Source organism: Embiotoca jacksoni, unplaced genomic scaffold (genome assembly GCF_022577435.1).
Source record: "Embiotoca jacksoni isolate LCO1_2020_lvr unplaced genomic scaffold, fEmbJac1.0.p SCAF_44, whole genome shotgun sequence".
NCBI lineage: Eukaryota > Metazoa > Chordata > Actinopteri > Embiotocidae > Embiotoca > Embiotoca jacksoni.
The window spans coordinates 339403-362500 of record NW_027185397.1 but is presented as its reverse complement, the minus strand read 5'-3'; the positions used below and the strand labels follow the sequence as shown (position 1 = coordinate 362500).

General features: G+C 41.1%; 1 protein-coding gene across 1 annotated transcript in view; it reads right to left on the bottom strand.

The window, feature by feature from the left end:
• The window catches only part of rasgef1ba (RasGEF domain family, member 1Ba), a 123648-nt gene extending 107461 nt beyond the window's left edge, over positions 1-16187 (bottom strand). Inside the window, exon 1 of the mRNA XM_069169295.1 lies at positions 15923-16187. Within this exon, the coding sequence (XP_069025396.1) occupies positions 15923-15991 (69 nt within the window). The 5' untranslated portion in view covers positions 15992-16187. The remainder of the gene's footprint in view (positions 1-15922) is intronic.
• Positions 16188-23098: the final 6911 nt, after the last annotated feature.

The window sequence follows — 23098 nt, the reverse complement described above, 5'->3', positions numbered from 1 at the left end:
ACGAATGCAAACAACCTGATATCTTCCTGATTTATTCTCAGCACAGCAGAAAATCACAACCACACATCCTGTTTTGTGTTTTGTAGCATTTCACATATGAGAAACATAACTGACATGTAATGTGTTTATGTGGGTATTTAAAGTCACTGCTGCATCACAGATTATTAGTGCAGAACTTACCTAACATATCTGATTATTGTTATTCTACTGGCACAAGATTGGAGGTTGTGTGCGTTATGTGTGATCACTATTTTAAAAAAGTGTTTTGTTTTTTCAGAATCAGAATCAGAAAGCCTTTATTATGATTGTAAGCTCTGCAATTAGGAGTGCTACTCTTCTACTGCATGGAACAGGACAAACGGTAAACAGTCTTTAAAATAAACAAATATACTACGAAAATATGAGCGTCAGCATAAAATGTTGCATTGCAGAGAATTTAATATTGATATTGCACGAGTCCATAAAGTGTGAGAAGAGTAGCAGTGCGAGTGAGTGTTTTTCCCAAGTTTAATCCTCATTAATTAAAAAATAGGAATTATCACTTGATGTCTCTTACACTGTGGTCAGACAAATCAGGAAAGAGTTTTTGTTACGATCATAAGTCCGTTGCATCTTCATATCAGACAGTCAGAGTGTCTTTAGTCACCGTTTCAACTACACACATCACCACAACCAGAAGACAGAATAAAAAAAGATGTCTTCACTGTGAAGATGAATTCACTGTCAAAGTCTAAAACTGAAAGGCAGAGACAGAATATCTCTCAGTGACTGGAACATCAGATCAGTAGTTTCACTGCCACCAGAACATAAACACTTCATTACCCCCCCCCCCCCCTCCCCCTCCTCTCATGTTCACACTGATCCATATTTTCCTGCATGTTGTAGCAGCTGAGATGAACGAAGGTTTGGATCTCTGACAGGATCATGTAGATTAGAAATGGGTTTGTTTTGATTGAATATTCTCACCAGAGAACAGAATCCTAACTCTTCCTCACAGTATCGTACAGCTTTCATGCTGCGCAGCTGACTGTGATGATGTTCAAAATCTATACAAAGAGCCAGCTGCACAATTGCACAATTATGATACGTTATCTTTGCTTCATTTAAAATGTTCCTAAGCATCAAGAGGCTCATTCATTTCTCAATCCTCAGCCAAACAACTGCAATATAGAGCTCTATTATCCTGCATATATAAATATACAGCAGGCAGTCAGTGTTATTAAATATGACCTTGTCTCCTGCTGCTGATGCTGCAGCTTCAGCTCAGGTGACACATTCAACAGCACAATAATCCACATGCTGTCCTCACATGAAGGGTTGTTCTTCCATTTGTTTTACATGTTCTATAATGACATATTTCAATGGTCGATGGAGAAGTCTCAGTCCATCACCTCCTCTTCCTCTCGACCTCATGCTGACATCAGTTCACCAGCGAGCTGCACGTGGTTTTATGTTACACAGCGCCCCCCTGTGGTCGCACAATCAGATGGTTAACAACAAACAAAGTTACACTCCATCCTGATAGAAAGGAAGACATCCAACAAGCAGCAGCAACCTCCAAAATACTCATCCTCACAAACTTACACACACACACACACACACACACACACACACACACACACACACACACACACACACACACACACACACACACACGAGAAAGTGTGTCATTATTTGCTGTGTTTGACTCTGATGGTCAAAAAAAACCTTTTTCATGTTTTAGTTTTTCATGTTCCGTGACGACTAAACAGATTCCTGTTTGATGAAGCTCCTTCAGTGTTGCACATTAACGCCTTTAGTTAAGTGTTACAGTCATCTGGTTGGTTTTTGCTGTGAGGAGTGGTTGAAGGGAGCGTGTTCACTCTTTCACCAGCAGAGACCGATGGTTGATGTCAGTCCTTGTTCAGACTGGTCTGGGATCTGTTAGTCTGGCAATGGAAAGAGGAGAAGTACTCCTCAGTCATTACAAAGTTGTCTTCTTTAACAGTTGTGTGTTGTTAGCCGACAGCAGGAGTAGGGATACCTGTAGGAGACATCTGATCATGGTCATGGAGGTATGGAGTGCTGTTTACAACCACACAGGTGAAGCTGGCTTCTGCGGGATGGTTAATAGATTCCTCCAAACTGTAGAGCTGCCTCACTGTTACACCACCATGCATTACTCTGTCGACTTCCTCCATCCTCAGTCTGTAGTTTAAAAGACTCTACGTTGATGTGTGAGCAGAGAGGAAGCTGCACATTCCTCTCTTATTTCATCCTCCACCCAGAGAGTGGTCTGCAGGAAGCTCAGGAGAAGATGGTGAAGATGGAGAAGATGGTGAAGATGGAGAAGATGGTGAAGATGGAGAAGATGGAGAAGATGGAGAAGATGGTGAAACCAGGCTGAAGATGAGGTGGATGAATGTGACAGCTTTTGGACTGAAAATAAACTTTAATTGAATAAGACAGAAGTCCTTCTAATCGCTCCTGAAGGCGTCGTTTCTGACATCAAGCAGCACCGTGAGGTCGTCAAATGACAGCGCCAAAGATAAGCTGAAAAACGTAGGTGTCATTTTTGATGACTCACTTTCTTTTGAAGATCATGTCAGTCAGCAGATATGTTCCTTTACATTGCAGAACTAAGAAATGTTGTGACCGAGGTGGAGATGGAGATCATTCATGCTTTTATTTCCTCTCTTTTAGATTACTGTAACGCTCTTTTAGCTGTTTAAGTCAGGCTTCTGCAAACCGTCCAAAATGCAGCTGCTCACCTTTTAACTGGTCATTTATCAAACTTTTCAACGTGTTGCACCGAAGCTGTGGACCTCTCTCCCCCTTCAACTACAACTTCTCCTCTCCACCAATGTTTTTAAAAGACAGTTAAAAACATTTTTATCCAGTAAAGCTTTTGTTGGCCTGTCGACAGAGCTTCTTTTATTTATTGTCTTTTTACTGGCTGATCTCTCCACCAGTGTCCTCGCTTGTTTGTTGTTATTGTGATTTTAACTCTGATTTGAACTGTTGTTGTGATTTTAACATTTCAAAATCATGCTGTTTTATTAATGCGAAGCACTTTATAAATGGATATCTGTGAAAGCTGCTATACAAATAAATTGTACTTACTGACAGCCTGACTCCTCTTTAACTTTTAATATCCTCTTATTGGAGCAATATTTTCTTAATTCCCTCTGAGACAGTAAAAATGTCCAATTAGCCTTTGAAAGTAGTTTCCCCCCCCCCCCCCCCCCCCCCCCAAAAAAAAAAAAAAAAAAAAAAATCACTTTTTGTTTCTTCCTAAAAAGGATTTAACTGATTTCTGTTCAGTTTTCTTGGAGCTGGTAACGAGCAGCCATTAGTGGAAGAAGAGTACCGTCAGGGACTTCCAGATGGGCTTCATCATGGCGGTCGGTACTTGACACAAATAGCTGTGGATAATGGGAAAGCCGGTCACATTCAGAGGAAGCACAGCTGTTTGTGATGAAGGGAGAGGAGGCTGTGATAACAGTCTTCATCAAACAGTCCCTCTGCTGATAGGTTTGACTGACAGCTTGCTCTGAGGAGACCTTCTTCTCTTCAGCAGCTGGCAGATGAGATGCTTCAGCCCAACAACCATATTCACATGCAGGGAAACACACGAGACAGAAAAATACACACTTTGAATTGTAACGCTGAGTTACGATCAGGTTCTGCTGTTTGGCAGTTTCTCAGTAACTTTCCCGTCCATGTGATGTCTTCTTAAACGCTTCATCATATTGGGAGTATTACCAATAACACCAGTAACATGTGCCGCACAGTCAGTGCAACCAGTCGCCATTTTATCCACCACGTTTTAACATCATCGTCATGGTAACGCTGTCACGCTCCCAGACGGAAGACCGAAACCATGCTGGTGAACGTTTCACTGGGTTGTTGATGCAAAGATGGATCAAAAGATTTAGAGACTGCTCCTGTTGCGTACGAACGGAGCGCAGCACTGAGACGTACTGGGAGCAGAGGAAAACAATATTCCAAGTGTCATCTCTTGATCAACAGCACCTGAGTTCAAAACGTTTCTGTGACCACCGGTACGAGAACATGTGTGATGTCACCACGGACCTGAAACTGGAGCAGAGAAACAGCAGATTTTGGGTCAAACTTTTGAAGAACAGAAAAACTTCAAGATACCTGATTACAGCCAAGTGATTCTGAGCCCAAGCTGTGATTTCCACTCCACAATCATGGCTTCTTTTTTTTTAAAGCACTGTTGCCTCAGGGCTCAAAGGTCACAGAAAACATCAGATTTTGGGTCAAACTCTGGAAAAGGTCAACAGAGACCCTTTAGTCTTCAGAAAGTCTACGGCGATGAAGCGACGAGCCGGGCGAGGTGTTCTGATGACATCACATTTCAAGAGGGGCGGAGCTTCACTGTCCAAGACCGAAGACGGCGCGTCAGGTCAGGGAACACCAGGTGGGAAAACATTTACTGTAAACCACCTGAACTGTGGTGCCATGGCAACAGGCTTCGCCAACGTCACAACACAATCATCGCTCTCAAAATAATGAAAAGTCACCCACTCATCCTGAATATCTCAGTCCAGAAACAGACTGTATTCTTTTGCAAATGTTCATGACATTTACAGCAAAATAACAGCTGAGAGATGATCTGATCCAACCTATAAAACCTGACAGGGATTCTTCAGTTTACTTTCGTCTTTGGGTTCTTTGAACTTGCAGACACTCTCTTACCTCCCCTGCATCTGTATTTCAAAGAAAGTGACATTCAGGAGGAGTCAAAGTTCAAAGTGAACCCAGATGACTGTGGCATTTCCACAAATGTGATGTGACAAATTAAAAGGTTTGATGGGAGAGCGGCTACATTCAGACAGAAGGAAAAGATTTCATGTTCTCTCCAGAAATTAAGTTAAAGTTAAAGAGAAGAGAAACATCTCAGCTGAATGGCTAAAAGATGAATCTTCTGATTCAGAATTCAAGCTGGACCGCATCTTTGTTTCCTCCACGGTTGTCATAGTGACACAGGCTTTTTAAAATGTTTATATTTAAGGTTACCTTGACTCTCTTTTTTGTGAAACTCCTCCTCGCTCTCTCACAGACACAAAAGTATGTCAAGTAGCACACGAGTATTTTAGCCTTCTTTGACTGAAAGACACTTCACAGAGCAAACACACACACACATACACACACACACACACACACACATACACACACACACACACACACACACACACACACACACACACACACACACACACACACACACAGTCATCGTAAAAGCATCGCGAGGTCTCACATCACAGGGACATTCTAGTTTCCACCTTTTTCTCATCATGGGATGGGTCTGACTTCGAGCTACAAACTTCTGTTGCAATGAGATTTCTGGCTTCAAATACACCGACATGTTTCCAACCTTTCACGAAGCTGCAGTTTTCATCTTTTACAGTGTAAGAAATATGTTTAATGTCGGTTTCTTCTGGTCTTGTTTTAAAAAATCCACTGAAACTTTAGTTTTCTAGCAGGAACAGGGAGGATCTATGTTGTAAGTGAAGGGCAGGATGAGGAGTTTTTAATCTGTAGACAATAGTGTTAATCATCTGATTCATACTTAGATTTTTAGATTAAAAATAGAAACTGTGACACATTTCTATGGCAATGTGAAATTTCCTAAAAAGAAAATAAATCTGGAAACAGGCATGAAGATTTATGGTAAAATAATTGATGTCCTACTGGTATTCTGGCAGCTGTTCCCTATTTTCCTACTTGGTAACAACATGATTCATATTCAACAACATGCTTTGACTCGACAAATAATTACAAAAACATATTCATCAGAATCAACATTATGACCAAACGCACACAAATTAATCTCAACAGATGACGCATCTGAATTTAATCACAGTGAATATGATGCGGTGCTGCACTCAGTGTCCTGGTCTGTTGAATATATTAACACATACACACACATATACACACATACACACGTGTGCACACACACACACACAAGTTTACATAGCTGTCTTTGCTTTATTCAGACAGGCCTTTGGTCGCCTGGCTCTGATTACAGTCTGGAAACTCTGTTCATATTAACGTTTGCTCAGAGAACGTGAGGGGCGGACCAATCAATTTCCAGTGGGCGTGGCTAAGTGCAATAACTTTGGAGCAGTTCCAACAATGGTAGCAGTGGTGGTGTTTCGATGCCCGACCACTGTAAAATGGTCCTGATCCAGAAGTGTCTTCAGCTGCAATACCAGCGAGTGCCACTAGAGGTCGGCTCCAAAAAGCCTCCGGCTCCATAGACTCCCATTCAACTTCTCTCATCAAATCCAAAGTGAATAAAATGTGTCCATCAGTTATCTCGGTGTTGTTAGCTAAAGTCACTCCTTCTTATTAGTTTTCTGGAGGTCCATCTGAAAATAATCCCTCATTCATTAGAAAAGAAGATTCAAGAAGACCTGTTTTTGGGGGCGTGTCTGTTTGATTGACAGGCCTGTGGTGCAGTCAGGTTACAGCTATCGGTGGGCGGGACGTAGTATCGTCAGGTTTCCGATCAGATCGGTCAGATCCACCTCTGGCTCCTCCCCCAGCTCGTCCAAATATGGTCACTTCCTGCTCCAAACCGCTCCGAACTAACAAGATGGTGACGGACAGAATCTGAACTGGAGGATTCATAACGTTCACAAACCAACGATGACATCACTGATGGTTGATGACATCACTGATGGTTGATGCTTGTGAACAGTATGAATACGTTGGTCAATGCTGATTGGTTAATGGCTGCTTCAATAGTTTCAAAATGGACCCAACATCTGTGCACATTAGGGCACAACAACTGGAAACAATCTCGAACAGAGCGGTCAGATCCAGATGTTCACAGGGAGTTTGGGTCTGATGGTACCAGGCCTGCTGGTCCCGACAAGGTTGATGGTTTTTATGCTACAAATAGTCCAAATGACGTAAAAAAAAGGAAAAAATGCACAAACAGTATAACACATCCCACAAATGACTGCATGAAACAGTTTAGTGACGGTGACTGAACTCTTTCTGCGGTTTATACTGAATGAAAAAACACCTTTTATATTCACAGTGTGTTAAAGATTTATACACACAGCTTTTCCCTGAAAACATATTTCATTTCTCTGTATTTTTCCTCAAACTTTCCTCTTCTTCAAACAAACCTCTTCTGTGGACTTCTCTGAATCTACACAACCTGACATCTTCTTAAAGCCCAAGCGAGGCCCTGGGAGCACAGTGATGCTAATTTGTTTCTTTGCCCTTTGAAAACCGAATGCTGCTTGAAAAACAAGCTCCCTACAACGAATAAAGTCTGATGCTTAAAGGCTGCAGAGAATAAAGGGAGGGAGAGGAGAGAGGAGGCCTGGCAGCAGAAACAAATAGTGTGAGTGAAGGAAGAGTCGGAGAGAGCCTGACAGCAGATGTGTGGCGAAGACAGAGAAATGTAGAGGAGGAGAGATGCAGGGCAACGTTTGTAGAAGGAAAACAAATAAAAATGTAAAACAAACTTTAATCAAACAAAAGCTTCAATTTTACTCAACAAGATGCAAAATGTTTCCACTTCAGATGATAAAGTGGAAATAAAATGCAAATAAACTACAAATAAAGCATGTTACAGATGTTGTTTTTTTTATCACCTTTTCACCACCGACTGATGTTGAATAACTTGAAAGAGAAACTCTGCCTCCCATCGGACACGTTTGCTGATTCACAGTTAACACAGTTAACTTCCATTAGAGCAGCTGAACAGCACAGTCAGCCATATTCAACAACATATGTCATCAGGCAGAGTGAGCCATATGTTTTGCAGTGTAGATTGTTTGTATTATTGCTGTGAATCAAATTGTTTGCTTTTATATTGATTTTAGCATGGGTTGTTTTTATTTACATTGTGTGGTGTTTTACTTGCATGTTTTCATAACTCTATGATTTTATCAGGTATATTATTGGACACTCTACTCTGATCTAAATGAAGCTGATTGCAATCACTTATCACCGGCACCTGGAAAAGTTTTTTTGTCTAAAAGGACCAATCATGAGTGCTGGCAGGACCGAAGTGGCCAACAGTGTTGCAGGAGGGCAGGATCTCCCCTCCCTCCCAGGTGGACACCAATTACTGGAGACAGTATAAAAGACGGACTGCACAATAAGGGGGACAGAACAGAGAGCAGAGGCGAGGCTATGATTGGTTGCTGTAATAGTTGCTGAAATCTTTGATTAGAGTAGTCACAGTGCGTCGGAGTCTATCCAGCCGACACTGCCATTTACCTATCATTGATTTTTGCCAATGGAGAACAACGGAGAGGAAACGGTCAAACTAATGTGGTGACGAAGGCACTTTTATATTATGTTCTGCTGTAATTTATAAGCACTCAAGCACAATATAATCACGTTACCTGTTCACTAAGCACTTAAAACACAACATAACTCTGTCACTTGTTCACTAAGCACCTAAAAGACCCACAGCTAACATGACAACTTCCAAACCACAAAACGCACTGGAGAGAAAACACATCTGGGCTACAGCATTTGGAGCAAACGACAAACTGAAAGCAAAAAGACAACGGTCAGATCTAAAACCAAAGAAAACCACCACCAAACCTGGAAACACTGGAAACACCGGACCCCCCTGCACCCCCACAGCTCAACCCACCCACACCCAAACATACAGCGAAATCATCTGAACACCCCAGAGCTGACCAATAAACAGCACCTGCACCAGATCTCAATTTTATTCCATCTACTTCTGTTGACACACCGATTCCCCCCGACCACTGACAAAATTGACAACCTGATCATAAAAAATATTTTGGAACAAATCAACCACCTCCTCCACGAACACAGTAAATACGCCTACTCCACCTCCTTCAACGACACCACTAGGCAGATACAGGCCACTCTAAACACCAAGAAGCAGATCTTATCAAATGGACATGACCCACACACTCACTCCCCTGCCACCACTTTCTGCCAGCTACTCCGACATCGTCAACACAAACATGCACAAATACCAATCCTTCAACACAGGCATCAGGAAAAGAGCAAGATGGGAATCATCGTAAAGCCATCACCTCACACCACTCGTAATAGAAAACTTCAAAACTCCCAACAATCACTTTTCAACCAATCAATCTATCCTTCAAGAAATTAAAAAGCACAAACCACAAGCCCAATTCCACAAACTGGTACACATGAGAAACGGCAACATCCTGGTTTTCCCCAAGAACTTCCACTCCCTCAACTCACTACTCACATCCTGGCCCAAAGAAGCATTCAATGGAGCATAATTCACCTGCACACTCGCACGCAAACCCGGATTCACCCCCCCCCCCCCATCTGAACCCCTGATGAAACTACTGGTCATCAAAGGAATACACACAAGCATCACTGAAGCACAGGTTAAAGAAAGACTGGACAAACAAGGTATAAACATCACCAAACTCTACAGAATCACCAGCAGAACCACACAACAACCCATCACCTTCATCAAGATTCTCCTCACCAACAAGCTGCCAGCCTTCTCCACGAAGGCTTCTACATGGATTTCTTCCAATACAGAGTGGAGAAGGCTCAGCCCCCACCAACTGTCAATTTTTTTTACAAATGCCAACATTTCAACCACATATCCACCAACTGCACCAACCCAGTCACATGCCTCAGATGCGGACAGAACCACCACCACAATTCATGCGCTATAGACAAAAAGAAAGCAAAATGTCTCAACTGCAAAGGCGAACACTCTGCCGCATCCAAATCCTGCCCAGCATACATTTCTCACATGACCCCATCAACCAGGGAACCACCAGACCCACAGTCAGAAAGTCCCCCATCACCAACCCCCCAGATCACACCACGACGACACCCACCTCACTCACCTCCGGGATGACCTCAAAAAACTCAACATGGATGACAATAAAATAGAAGACACACTCAAAAGCATAAGTAAACAGACACAACTCGTCTGTACCCCCCCCCCCCCCCACCACCACCAACACATCATCTGTACTAACTCCCAAAATGGATCTCAACCTTCTTCCATATAAACATCAGAGGACTCTGAGGAAGCAAAGACAAACTTATCCACCTGCTCAACAATAAAAACATATCGGTTGCCTCAATAAACGAAACACTTTCAACACAACAGTCAAAGATCAAGATATCCGGTTTCAACATCATCTGAAAAGAAAGACAAACAGGACACGGAGGAGGAGTAGCCATTCTCATAAAAACAACAATAGACTTCACCCCAACAATCAAAAGGAAATGAATACATTGCAATGCAACTGAAAACTAGAAAACATCACCCCATCACAATCACCAGCATCTACTGCCCCCCTGGAATAAAACCCTCGGAAACCCTCATCACAGCTGCCTCCACCCCCAGTCATTCTCTCATCATGGGAGATTTTAATGCAAAACACCCCAACTTTCAATGTAAGAAAACAAATCCAAATGGCACTGTACTCAAACCCATCCTGGAAAACACACCTTTCCATCATCAATACCAACGAACCCACATACATATGCCCGGTCACAGGCAGCACGGACATCCTGGATCTGATCCTCTGCTCCCCCAACCTGGCCCAAAAACTCCATAGATTCTCCACATGACATCACCTCAACAATGACCAATTACCCCTCACCTCCATCAAAACACCTACCCAGACACTCCCACCTGATCTCATCAAACTTAGCACGGTGGGCGGCACGGTGGTGCAGTGGTTAGCACTGTCGCCTCACAGCAAAAGGGTTCCGGGTTCGAATCCGGTCCTGGGCCTTTCTGTGCGGAGTTTGCATGTTCTCCCTGTGCTTGCGTGGGTTCTCTCCGGGTTCTCCGGCTTCCTCCCATCACCCAAAAACATGCACCTCAGGTTGGTTGGCGCCGCGGTCGTGGCAGCCTGTTGCAGCAGCTCCCCCTCGGGATGCTGCTGTAGCGAAAGAATTTCCCCTCGGGGATTAATAAAGTACAATAAAATTAAATTTAAAAAAATGCAAAAGGAATCAACGGAGAGAATTCATTTGGTTCAGAGCACCTCACACCAAAACACAGATAAACAGACTTCAAGCCACCATTAAATTACAACTCACCCTCCACAAGCAGAAAACCTGGAACACCTTCTACAGAAAACTGGATCTGTCAGGAGTCTGGTTTTCCTCCGTCTTGCCCCCGATCCCCTCTCCTCCTGTGTCCCCTCAGTCCCCTGTCTGCTTGTTCTGTGTCATGACAGGATCAGGACACTAAATTTAAAATTGATTAATTAAAAAATTAAAACCATAAATGGAGACCCAGCAAGGAATATCACACCACCACTCAAATCCTCTGGCAAAATCATCAACAACAATAAAAAAAAAAGCCACACTCTTCTGAAACCGCCTCAAAAATGTCCACTCATGCCCAAATGATCCAGTTTGACAACACATGGAAACACCTGGTAGACGCAGAAATAGCAAAACATAACACAACAGTTACTAACACAACCAATCCCACACCAGAAAACCACCCACTCACAAAACCAAATACAACTGCACCTGAACAAGATGAAAAACAAAGCACCCGGAGAAGACAGCGTTGACACCATCCTCATCAAACAGGCACCAGTCACCTACCTTCAGCACCTTGGACAGCTCTTCTCCACCTGCCTCACAACCGGACATGTTCCCACGCCCTGAAAAACTGCAGGCATCACCTTGATCAACAAAGCAGGAGAAAAGCCACACATCACCACAAGCTACCGCCCCATGAGCCTCCTCAGTCACATCGGAAAACTCTTTGAAAGAATACTCACAGCTCGCCTCACCACTCACACCGAACACATGGGACTCCTGGGAATTCACCAAGCCGGTTTTAGGAAAGGAAAAACCACCACACACATCTCAGAAGACATTCATCGAAACTTTAACAAAAAATAAATAACCCTGGCAATATTCTTCGACATTGAAAAAGCAATCAACAAAGTATGGCACAACGGACTCAAATGCAGATTACTGGACACCAACCTCAAACTCCCAAAACCCACCAATCCATCATCTCCAGCCCTAAGCCGGAGTCCCCCAAGGCCCAGTCCTCAGTCCACTCCTCTTCCTTCTGTAAATCTCTGACATCTATTAACCTCCCAAAACCACCGCCAAAGTTTCACAGTTTGCCGACGACCTCTGCTACTGGTCCAGCTCCAAATCCCCAACAATAGCACCCAAGAAACTACAAACATGCATAACAGAAATAAAACCCGGGTGGCTGAATCAGAAGAGCCAGAAGAAACAACCAGACCCTGACTCCCCTCCCAGTGGCAGGCTTTTACCTGGTGTTGAACTCTTTTTAATTGTGTAGTAGGTCCTTTTTTTAGCTGGACTTTTAACTCTCTTTAACTTGTTTTTTGAAATTACACTGACTTTTAACCTCTTAATTACACATTTTATGGGTTTTAGATTCTAAATAAACATTTTTTTACCAGTCTTTTAATTGTTATGTCTTGGTGATCCCTGCTGCTCTCCCCCGATTTTAAAAGAGTTTGTGTTTTTATGGAGACCCAGACTCTTTAAACTAGGTGGCGTTGTCAGGCAACTTTGATCTTCTATTTATCTCATTAAGTTTTTAGTCTGTTTAAATTGTTTAACTTTAAACCCCCTCCCTACTGGGCTGACACATGTTACACGTGTGTAACGTGTCAGCCAGGATTCACTTTGATAATTTGCTAATCAAAGGGAAACAACCAGATAAAGAAGTGAGTTGTTTTCTATAAATTAGAACTTCTTGGTGAGAATAACGAACCACCTCCATCAGAGAACAACTTCACAGCTTCACTAACTGCCCTTTCTCATGTACACATCACATGTGGCAGTCTACTTTTATTGAAAATATCAGCATTATTTGTGACATTTGCATTCAGAGTCATGAAGCATAGACTTCTGTAAGTGATTATTTCGAATGAATCAGAAATATAAGAATATTGCGTTTACTATGACTATTTCTTTTATAAATTATTAACGTTACATGCAGGCATGTAAATGGGTAAATTGACATACAACATCCTGGTTGTATGATAATTAAAATACTATGAAATATAACACCATTAAAATTCCATTCGGTTTGGTTTTAATTACACCATATTAAAGGTCCATATTTTGTATAATTTCTCTTCGCCATTTGGATTTAATTTGCAGTGGACAGTCTGCAGTGGACAGTCCGACAGTCCGCCATGGACAGCCTGCTGTGGACAGTCTGTTGTCCTTCTGTCCCACTGATTTAGTGACTGTGTGTGGGTCTAATCTTTGTCCCCTGGACAGCTAAACAGGAGGTCATCATCATTTCATTTCCCAGCCGTTACCATGACGATCCCCTCTGACACATTTCTGAGACGATTTTAATATTTGGCTGACACGGTGCGTGCCGGGCAGATTGAGATGATGCCGGATGGATTAGCGGTCCTGCGCTGGTTGTGGATTACAGTTTGTGTGTGTGTGTGTGTGTGTGTGTGTGTGTGTGTGTGTGTGTGTGTGTGTGTGTGTGTGTGTGTGTGTGTGTGTGTGTGTGTGTGTGTGTGTGTGACCAGAATGCATGTGAAACTGTTTTTTAATTTAGCGCTGGTGTTACGCAACAACTTTCAGCTCCCATTTCAAACAAATATGAAACTACACATCCTGAGATTAATCTGATTTCTGTTTTAGAACATTTTCATCAATAAAATCTGATTTGAATGTCGCATGATTACGTAAACATCCTGCAATCTGTTTATCTTTTGTTTCCCATCAACTCGCTCAGTTTCCTCTTTGATAGAAGCAATCTGTGAAATTAAAACTATATAAATACATATTTCTTGAAAGGCGATGACCATAGAAAGCGATGAAGAGTCTGTTTTTGTGGCCCAACACACGATTTCCTCTGAGTTATCTAAACTGAAGCAGGAGGTGAAAAACTGTCCCTTGTTTTGAATCATCGCCCCATTTATGTACCATCATGTCTTCATTGAAATGTTCCAAAACAGCACATTTTAAGAAAAGCAAATATAATTTCTGCCACTCATTTGGATTTAATTTGGCTGCTTTATTCTCAAAATATACGAAGAAATAACTAAGGCATGCTGGGAAATGCTAATACAGCAACAAAGAGGAGTGTTGAATAAAGACAGAAATATGGATCCGTCAAAGAGTATCCCTGAACACAAACTGTAGTTTAACTCAGAAAATAAACTAAATTACATTTTCTTTTAAAGTCAGAAAGTCTCACTGATGCTTTTTGATAGAAGCCACGAGATGTTGATGTTTCAAACACCTAAATATTCGGTTTTAAACAGTTTCAGTGTTGTGTGGAGGAATCAAGCTCCAACCAGCAGTGATGTCATCATCCAGCAGTGATGTCATCAACAATCAGTGATGTCATCGTTGGTTTGTGAACGTTATGAATCCTCCAGTTCAGATTCTGTCCGTCACCATCTTTGCTAGTTCGAAGCGGTTTGGAGCAGGAAGTGACCATATTTGGACGAGCTGGGGGAGGAGCCAGAGGTGGATCTGACCGATCTGATTGGAAACCTGAAGATACTGCGTCCCGCCCACCGATAGCTGTAACCTGACTGCACCGCAGGCCTGTCAATCAAACAGACACGCCCCCAAAACAGGTCTTCTTGAATCTTCTTTTCTAATGAATGAGGGATTATTTTCAGATGGACCTCCAGAAAACTAATAAGAAGGAGTGACTTTAGCTAACAACACCGAGATAACTGATGGACACATTTTATTCACTTTGGATTTGATGAGAGAAGTTGAATGGGAGTCTATGGAGCCGGAGGCTTTTTGGAGCCGACCTCTAGTGGCACTCGCTGGTATTGCAGCTGAAGACACTTCTGGATCATTTGGCCTCATTTTTCAGACCCGGAAGCTACGAACACTTTTACATCCAGTCTGTATGAAGAATTATTGTGTCATGCTGTCAGAAAAACCTTCATCAGAGTCTGGTGATGTGGATTTAGATACAACAAACCAAGCTTATCCTAACATCTGAGCTCACTGTGGCTGCTTCTCTTGGATCATCCATCATACAAACAGTGAGTCTCTCTAATGCCACACAGTCAGCGGGACTCATCACATTCACCATAAATGTTTCTACACACTTTCAGGACAGAGACTGGTGTATACAGCAACTAATGACTAATCAATCAACCATTCAGTCCACATAATGATGACAAATGCCCATCATCTGTCTGAGCCACATTAGAAAAAAGATATTTACAGAAAATTAACTCATCATTTTAGCATTTAACCAATGTTCAACTTAACACAAACAGTCCTACAGAGTCATGCCCGGAAGTACAGGACAGGTGCAGTGTGTGCGTGTGTTGGTTTGTGTGTGTGTGTGTGTGTGTGTGTGTGTGTGTGTGTGTGTGTGTGTGTGTGTGTGTGTGTGTGTGTGTGTGTGTGTGTGTGTGTGTGTGTGTGTGTGTGTGTGTGGCACACTGGCCCAAATACGAGCAGCATTTGAGTCTCGGCCACGTCGTGCCAGTGACCGCTGGCTCCACATTCAACACTACTTGGAGCTGAAATCACTGCGGTGTCTGTCTGATGACAAACACTAGTAAAGTCAAAGTACTTTTGGCAGGAAAAATCTCTGTCACAACATCGATAGAGACGAATCAGGAGAGAAACACCCCATAAAGTCAAAGAAACTCTCATATTTAAGTACCTTTACAGTGATTCTGCATTAATCCACAGACATATTGTCACTATGAAACGGTGTGTGTGCAGAGGGAAGAGCTTAAAACCTGAACCTGCAGGGATCACTGGTAATGAAGTGCTTACAGCATAGCAACTGTCAATCCTACTGATGAACAAAGCCTCAGCCTCCTGTTGCCATAGAGAATTTATAAAGGAGACAAGCCTGTACCTTTCCAGACTGAAGGAATAAAACTCAGTGTTCATTTGAGATCAGATTTTAAAGCATCCTTACCTCCAACAGAGGAGCGGTGCCCTTGTCCGGAAGTGTGCATCCCAGTAATTCAGCCAGGAACTTTGCCATATAGAGGTGCGGAGTGTTCTCCTGAAATATCCCTGAAACGAACAATGTGAATCAACAGGAGGGTCCTCTTCTGTCTGCCTCGTCAACTTATCTGTGGCGTTCACGGACCCTGCGCGCATCACTCTTTTTCTCAGCCCCAATGATGCGCAGATCTACCGCCGGATGAACAGAAACACTCCACTGGATGTGGAGATTACAGCCGTCAGTGTCGCCTCCTTAATCCTCTGACGGTGAGTTGTCTCAGCATCAGCAGCTCGCTGTGTGGAGGGGGTGAGGGAGGGACAACAGGACGCAGGGTGGTTTTCATCGACCGCTCTTCCTCCATCGCAGATGAACTGGAGGGTGAAACCTGCAGCTGGACTCACTTTAGCTTGTTCAACGTGACTGAAATCTGTGATGTGTTATTCCCACACTGAAGATGGATACCAATATTTGTAGATTCATTATCGGAAAAGCTCCAGACATAAAAAGATTTTAATTTATTTATATTTATTTATTGAATTTCATTTCTTTGGCTTATTAGGAATGTTTAGAATCACAACACAAGTTATCTCCATGCATTTCTTTTCAGTGTTCGTAGCTTCAGGTCTGTAAAATGATTCCGATCCAGAAGTGTCTTCAGCTGCAATACCACTGAGTGCCACTAGAGGTCGGCTCCAAAAAGCCTCCGGCTCCATAGACTCCCATTCAACTTCTCTCATCAAATACAAAGTCAATAAAATCGTTTCCACAAGTTATTATGCTGTCATTCACTAAAGTCACTCCTTCTTATTAGTTTTCTGGAGGTACATCTGAAAATAATTTCTTCATTAATTAGATATTAAGCCTAAAAAAGCGAGGAAAGTTTGGGTGCGTTTCTGGTTTGATTGACAGGCCTGTGGTGCAGTCAGGTTTCCGCAATCAGGTAATAGTGTCCTCGGGTTCCTTATCAGATCAAGTTAGATCCATACATTGCTCCCCCCGAGCTCGTCCAAATATGGTCATTTCTGGCTTTAAATTAGCAAGATGGCGACAGGAAAACTTAAGGCTTCAGAACGGCACTTCACGTACCAACATGATGACAAGTAATTCAAATAATAGTAGCGGGGGTGGCGGAAACGCTAACAGAAATGCTAAGACATGAAGTTGACTGGTAATTGCCTTCATAGTATGTCTTTTATAATACAAAATATTACCACATATACATGTTGCTGAGGTTAAAAACATGATTTTCTTTGGAGGGGAGGTCCATTGAATCAGGCAGAAATCAACCTGAAAGACACGTTTAAGTAACAGCTAAATCAAAACATTGTGGGATTTACATTTTTTTATGTCTTTTATCGATCAACTATTTATTTTAAAAACATCTACTGTGTTTGTTGTGAAATAATAACACAGCCTCACTTCAATGCCATTTTAAATGGAACATACTCTGACTCTCTATCATTTGTAAGGCAGCATGCATAATGAGTAAATGAAAGCGTCATCAGTGGCTTCAGGGCTGAGTTGGAGGCTCTTTATTGAATATTCATGACTCACAGGACACCTGGTTGGATCCTGAACACATGATTATCAGGAGGCAGAGCTACGAGCACATGGACAGTTTTTTAGGATTCTTTTTGCATCTTATTAGATAATTTTTCGAAAGTAGACTATTATCATGTGAGAACGTAATGCATATGTTTGTATCTTGCTGTTAAATTAGTTTGGTAATATTCATCAAAACCTCATGTTTCATTTACAGCTTTTGTTTCTGTCCCAGGCTCAGGACGCCTCAGGGGGGGGGGGAGAGATGATTAAGATTGGATTCATTAAAAACAAAAACATCCTTCTGGAATTTAATATTTACAACCTTTATGTTTCTTAAAATAATTAAGATAAAAGCCAGTAAATTCCTTGATTCAAAAGTTTCAGGTTGCAGGTGTAAGTTAAGTTGCTTATTACACTTCTTCTAAGGAGGAGCACTAACCTTAAATTGTATTTCTGTGTAATTATTGTTGCTGTTTTATGTTCATTATTTTGCAAAGTGTAATTTGGTTTTGCTTTTCAAACACTCCAAATCATCTCCAAAATGATGCACTATAACAAGCTATTTTTGTTGTTGTTGTTGTTTGAGTCCATATGACGTCTATTCAAACTGAATTTTCCTTATCAAATGTAAAATTTTATTTTATTTTATTTTTATTATTGGACTAAATCAGGGATCATCGCCAACAACAGGACGTCAGTGCCATATTTACTTTGTTTACGTCGTTTTCAAAAAAGTTGGAACACTGTGTAACATTTAAATAAAAACAGAACAAAATCATATAAACCCATATTTAATTGAATAAAAACCTAAGGCAACATATCAAATGTTAAAACGGAGAAATTTCATTGTTTTCTGAAAAATATCTGCTTATTTTGAATTTGATGGCAGCAACACGTATCAAAAAGGATGGGACAGGATCAACAAAAGACTGGAAAGGTTATGTAATGCAAAAAAACAAACACCTGGTGGAACATCTGACAACTAATGAGGTTACTATGGCAACAGATCAGTAACATGATTGGGTCTAAAAAGATGATTTCAGAGAGGCAGAGTCTCTCAGCAGTGAAGATGGGGAGAGGTTCACCACTCTGAAAGACTGTGTTGGAAAATAGTTCAACAATCTAAGAATAATGTTCCTCAACTTAAAACTACAAAGAATTAGTGGATTTCATCGTCTACGGTTCATAATATCATTAAAAGATTCAGAGAATCTGGAGAAATCTCTGAACACAAGGGACAAGGCTGGAAACCAATATTGGATGGTGGTGATCTTCGGGCCCTCAGGCAGCACTGCATTAAAAACACACTATTCTGGAGTGGAAATCACTGCATGGGCTCAGGAACATTTGTGAAAACCATCGTCTGTGAACACAGTTCATCGCTGCGTCCACAAATGATGTTAAAACTCTCCAAAGAAGAAACCAGATAGAAACATGATCCAGAAACACCGCCGCCTTCTCTGGACCAAGATCATTGAAGATGGACTGAGGTGAAGTGGACAACTGTCCTGAGGTCTGATGGATCACAATCTGAGATTCTGTTTGGAAATCATGGACGCTGCATCCTCCAGGTTAAAGAGGAGAGGGACCATCCAGCTTGTTATCAGCTCAGTTCTAAAGCCAGCATCTGTGATGGTACAGGGATGCATTAGTGCACATGGCATGGGTAGCTTGAACATCTGGAAGGAAGCATTAATGCTGAATGATATATTCAGGTTTTGGAGCAACATATGCTGCCATCCAGACAACGTCTCTTTCAGGGAAGGTCTTGTTTATTTCAGCAGAACAACGTCCAACCACATTCTGCACGTATTCCAACAGCATGGTTCTCTAGTAGAAGAGTCCGCTGATAAACTGACATTTTTATTTACATTTTACACAGCATCCCAACTTTTTTAGAAACCGGGTTGTAAATCTATAAAATGGAAAATTCACCTAGCATATACAGCGTACTGTATGCACAGGGGATAAAGAACTTCAGTTCCAGTTCAAATCAAACCTTTCTTGAGAATAAATGTTGAATTTTACTTTTAAATTACCATGAATAAGTAGAACTACTCTGAAATACAGCAGGCGTCTGCTCTTAATAGGCTCTTGCTTACCAGGTATGCTTTCTTTGTTTCTTTTACTTCCTTCAACCGCTCACCCTTCTTTCACATCGGTCAAGGTTTCTCCTCTTCAATGTAAGATTCAGACATGTTTTGTGTGAGAGAGGTCAAAGGTCAGGCTTCATGATGTGAAAGTAAGTGGATGTAAGTGAATGAAACACAAGAAACGCTGCACACAATAATGCGTGCATCTAATGGTCTAGAGAAAGGCCCGGTTTTTATACAATGAACACAATGTAGATTGTGTTGTCAACACATTATGACAACTTTATACACCATGAACAACAATATGTATCCAAATAATACAAGATGATTGAAAAGAAGCAGTGGGAAGAAAAATCGTACAATACCTGCTCGTTCACAAACATGACGTTGAAGGAGCCCGTTGCCATGGCGCCACAGTTCAGGTGGCTCACAGTGAATGTTTCCCCTCAGAAGGTCCCAGTGGAAGTCGGTGTTGACAGTCTGACTCTGGGGAACGAGTTCACGGTGACACAAAGAAAACCCACCTGGTGGCTCGCTAAGCTCAGTAATTTATTGCTCTAGACTTTCTGGAGCATTTCACGGGTCTCTGTTTCCAGAGTTTGACACACAATGTGATGTGCAATCTCTTCATGTCCACGGTGAAATCACAGATGTGTCCGTACAAGCTCTCACAAAAGTGTGTATAAATTCAGGCATTGATCAAGAAACTTGGAGTATTTACTCATATGAAGGTTACAGCTTCGCTGTGCTTTCTGCTTCCTACCGTTTACGCACAACACGAGCAATATTGGAACTTTTCTGATCGACCCTCGTAGATCTATATTATTTCTATTGATTATAGGAAACAGTTACATGAATCTTCTTGGGTGTAATGAGTTCTTGTCTCTAAGTCTGTCATGGTGTTACTACCACCAGCATTACTCAAACCAATTACATGACAATTAGTGCATTCATGTTTTAGTGTGTAAGCTAACTGTGTGGTTAAGATTTTTGTCTCACTTTATGCATGCTGACTTTACATTCTCTGCATTGTGTTACTGTCTCCAGCTTCATAACCCTGAAGTAATTGGAAGACCTGTAATGGCTGCCATTTATCACACCTATCTCCAGGGAATTTCTTTCACCCATTAAATGAACGTGAACACGGAGCCAAACGACTCCTACAGACATTTCTGTTTAGATTATTATCCACTCCACACATATATTCTGGCTCACTCCATCCTAATTTAATTAGTGGAACAAATAAATCTTTTGAGTTCTGGAAAAGGAACAGAAGACAATTAACTAAAAAAATTTTATCAAGCGCAGCGCAAAACTGGCTGCATTGCTATTATCAGTCAGTGAAATGGACTTTTTTCCTGCACTTGCGCAGAGTTGCTAAACTGCCCAACAGAGAGTGTGTTGGTAAAGAGGCGCTCGTGCAGCACGCATTGGAGTCAATTTTGAGGTGAAGTTGTACCTATGTATTTAATCCTACTTACTTTGAACAAGATTTTATGAATGCAACCTTTTCTCTGCGTAATTTATACACAAAAGGTTAAAGCAGTTTAAACACAGCAGCTCAGGTAATTTAATCAATGATTGGAAAGTGAATTGTTCACACTCAAAGCTCCCGATGCAGTTTATTTATTAACATCGCAACATTATTTTATTTATTAACATCACAACATCACTTTATTTATTAACATCGCATCATCACTTTATTTATTAACATCACAACATCACTTTATTTATTAACATCACAACATCACTTTATTTATTAACATCACAACATCACTTTATTTATTAACATCGCAACATCACTTTATTTATTAACATCACAACATCACTTATTTATTAACATCACAACGTCACTTTATTTATTAACATCGCAACATCACTTTATTTATTAACATCACAACATCACTTTATTTATTAGCATCACAACGTCACTTTATTTATTAACATCACAACATCACTTTATTTATTAACATCACAACATCACTTTATTTATTAACATCACTTTATTTATTAACACCACATCACTTTATTTATTAACACCAAAAATCTGTTTATTTATTTATTAACACCACAACATCACTTTATTTATGAACACCAAAACATCACTTTATTTATCAACACCAAAAATCGGTTTATTTATTAACACCACAACATCACCATATTTATTAACACCAAAAATCAGTTTATTTATTAACACCACAACATCAGTGACATTTGGAGCACATTTTCAAGCACTGTTGTTAATAAATGAATTGCATCGGGAGCTTTAAGTGTGAATAATTTACTTCTGCTCAAATAAGGCCCAATTTTACTGAGGGGTTAAATCTCCACAATCTTTCAACAAAAATTAAAAAAAAAACAAAGGGACTCTTAACAGAAGTGTTTCAGTCATTTCAGTTCATCTGCTGAACAAAGTAAAGTGATGAATGTACTTGATATGTTCTTACTCCCAGAAAGCTAACAAATTCCTCTTTTAAACTGTGATCAAAATCTTTCACTTACCAAGTAGTTCTAGTTGTCTAAATTTAATCAAACCTGTTCTTTGGCACACGAACCAAAAATGCTGTCCTGACAGACGGGACTTCAGATTGGAACAAAAAAAATCATATTCTTGGGTTGTTTTTTTCTGGAAGGCAATTCAAAGTAACTATTTCTGTCATTTAGTCCACACTGTGGATTTACTGACTTTAGATGGCACCTTCATGTTTATCAGGGTTAATTAGCTTCAATGTTTTTATTGTGCTCTTACCCTTGTATCCACTGCAGCAAGCAAGGGCAAAGCTAAAGCTCTTTTAATTGATTATTAAATGATTTTCTATAAATTCTACAAATTACAAAATATCCACACATGGTCATAAATTATTGTAGATTTTGTGTTTCATTAGAGCACTCTGCAGGTGGTTGGCACAGCGACCTCACAGTAGACTTGTGCTCCGGTTTCCTTCCAGGACATATAGCCAATAGGCTAATTGGTGACTATAAATTGTTTGGGATGGTTTTTTTGTCTGTGATTGATCTGTCCATGGTGAACCCCATCTCTGGCCCGGAGTCTGCTGGGATAGGCTTCAGCCCCCCGAAACCGTCCAGTATAAATGGGTATGGCTAATAGATGGACTCTGCAGGTTTGGCATTTTGGCATCAGTGTAACACAAATGGTTTTGATGTGACTTCCTACTGCTAATCCTTCCAACTGCTGCCCCAGTTGAACCACATTACAGAACCCAAACACACACATACAAACCCTCCCCACCCCGAAACCTAATCAGTCAATTTTGACACGAATAAACCACATTCATCATCGATTCTCCAACACGAAAACACCAAACCGATAGCATGTACTTCACATGAAACAAATTGTTGACAAAAAAAAAAAAAAACATAATTAATGGAGCAATCAGCTGCACCAACCGAGTCCCTCATTGACACCCCGCTGTTGTACGTGATTTTAATAATGCTGTTTAACGATATGCTTTTGTTGGCTGGCAAACACGGCTCCATATGCTGT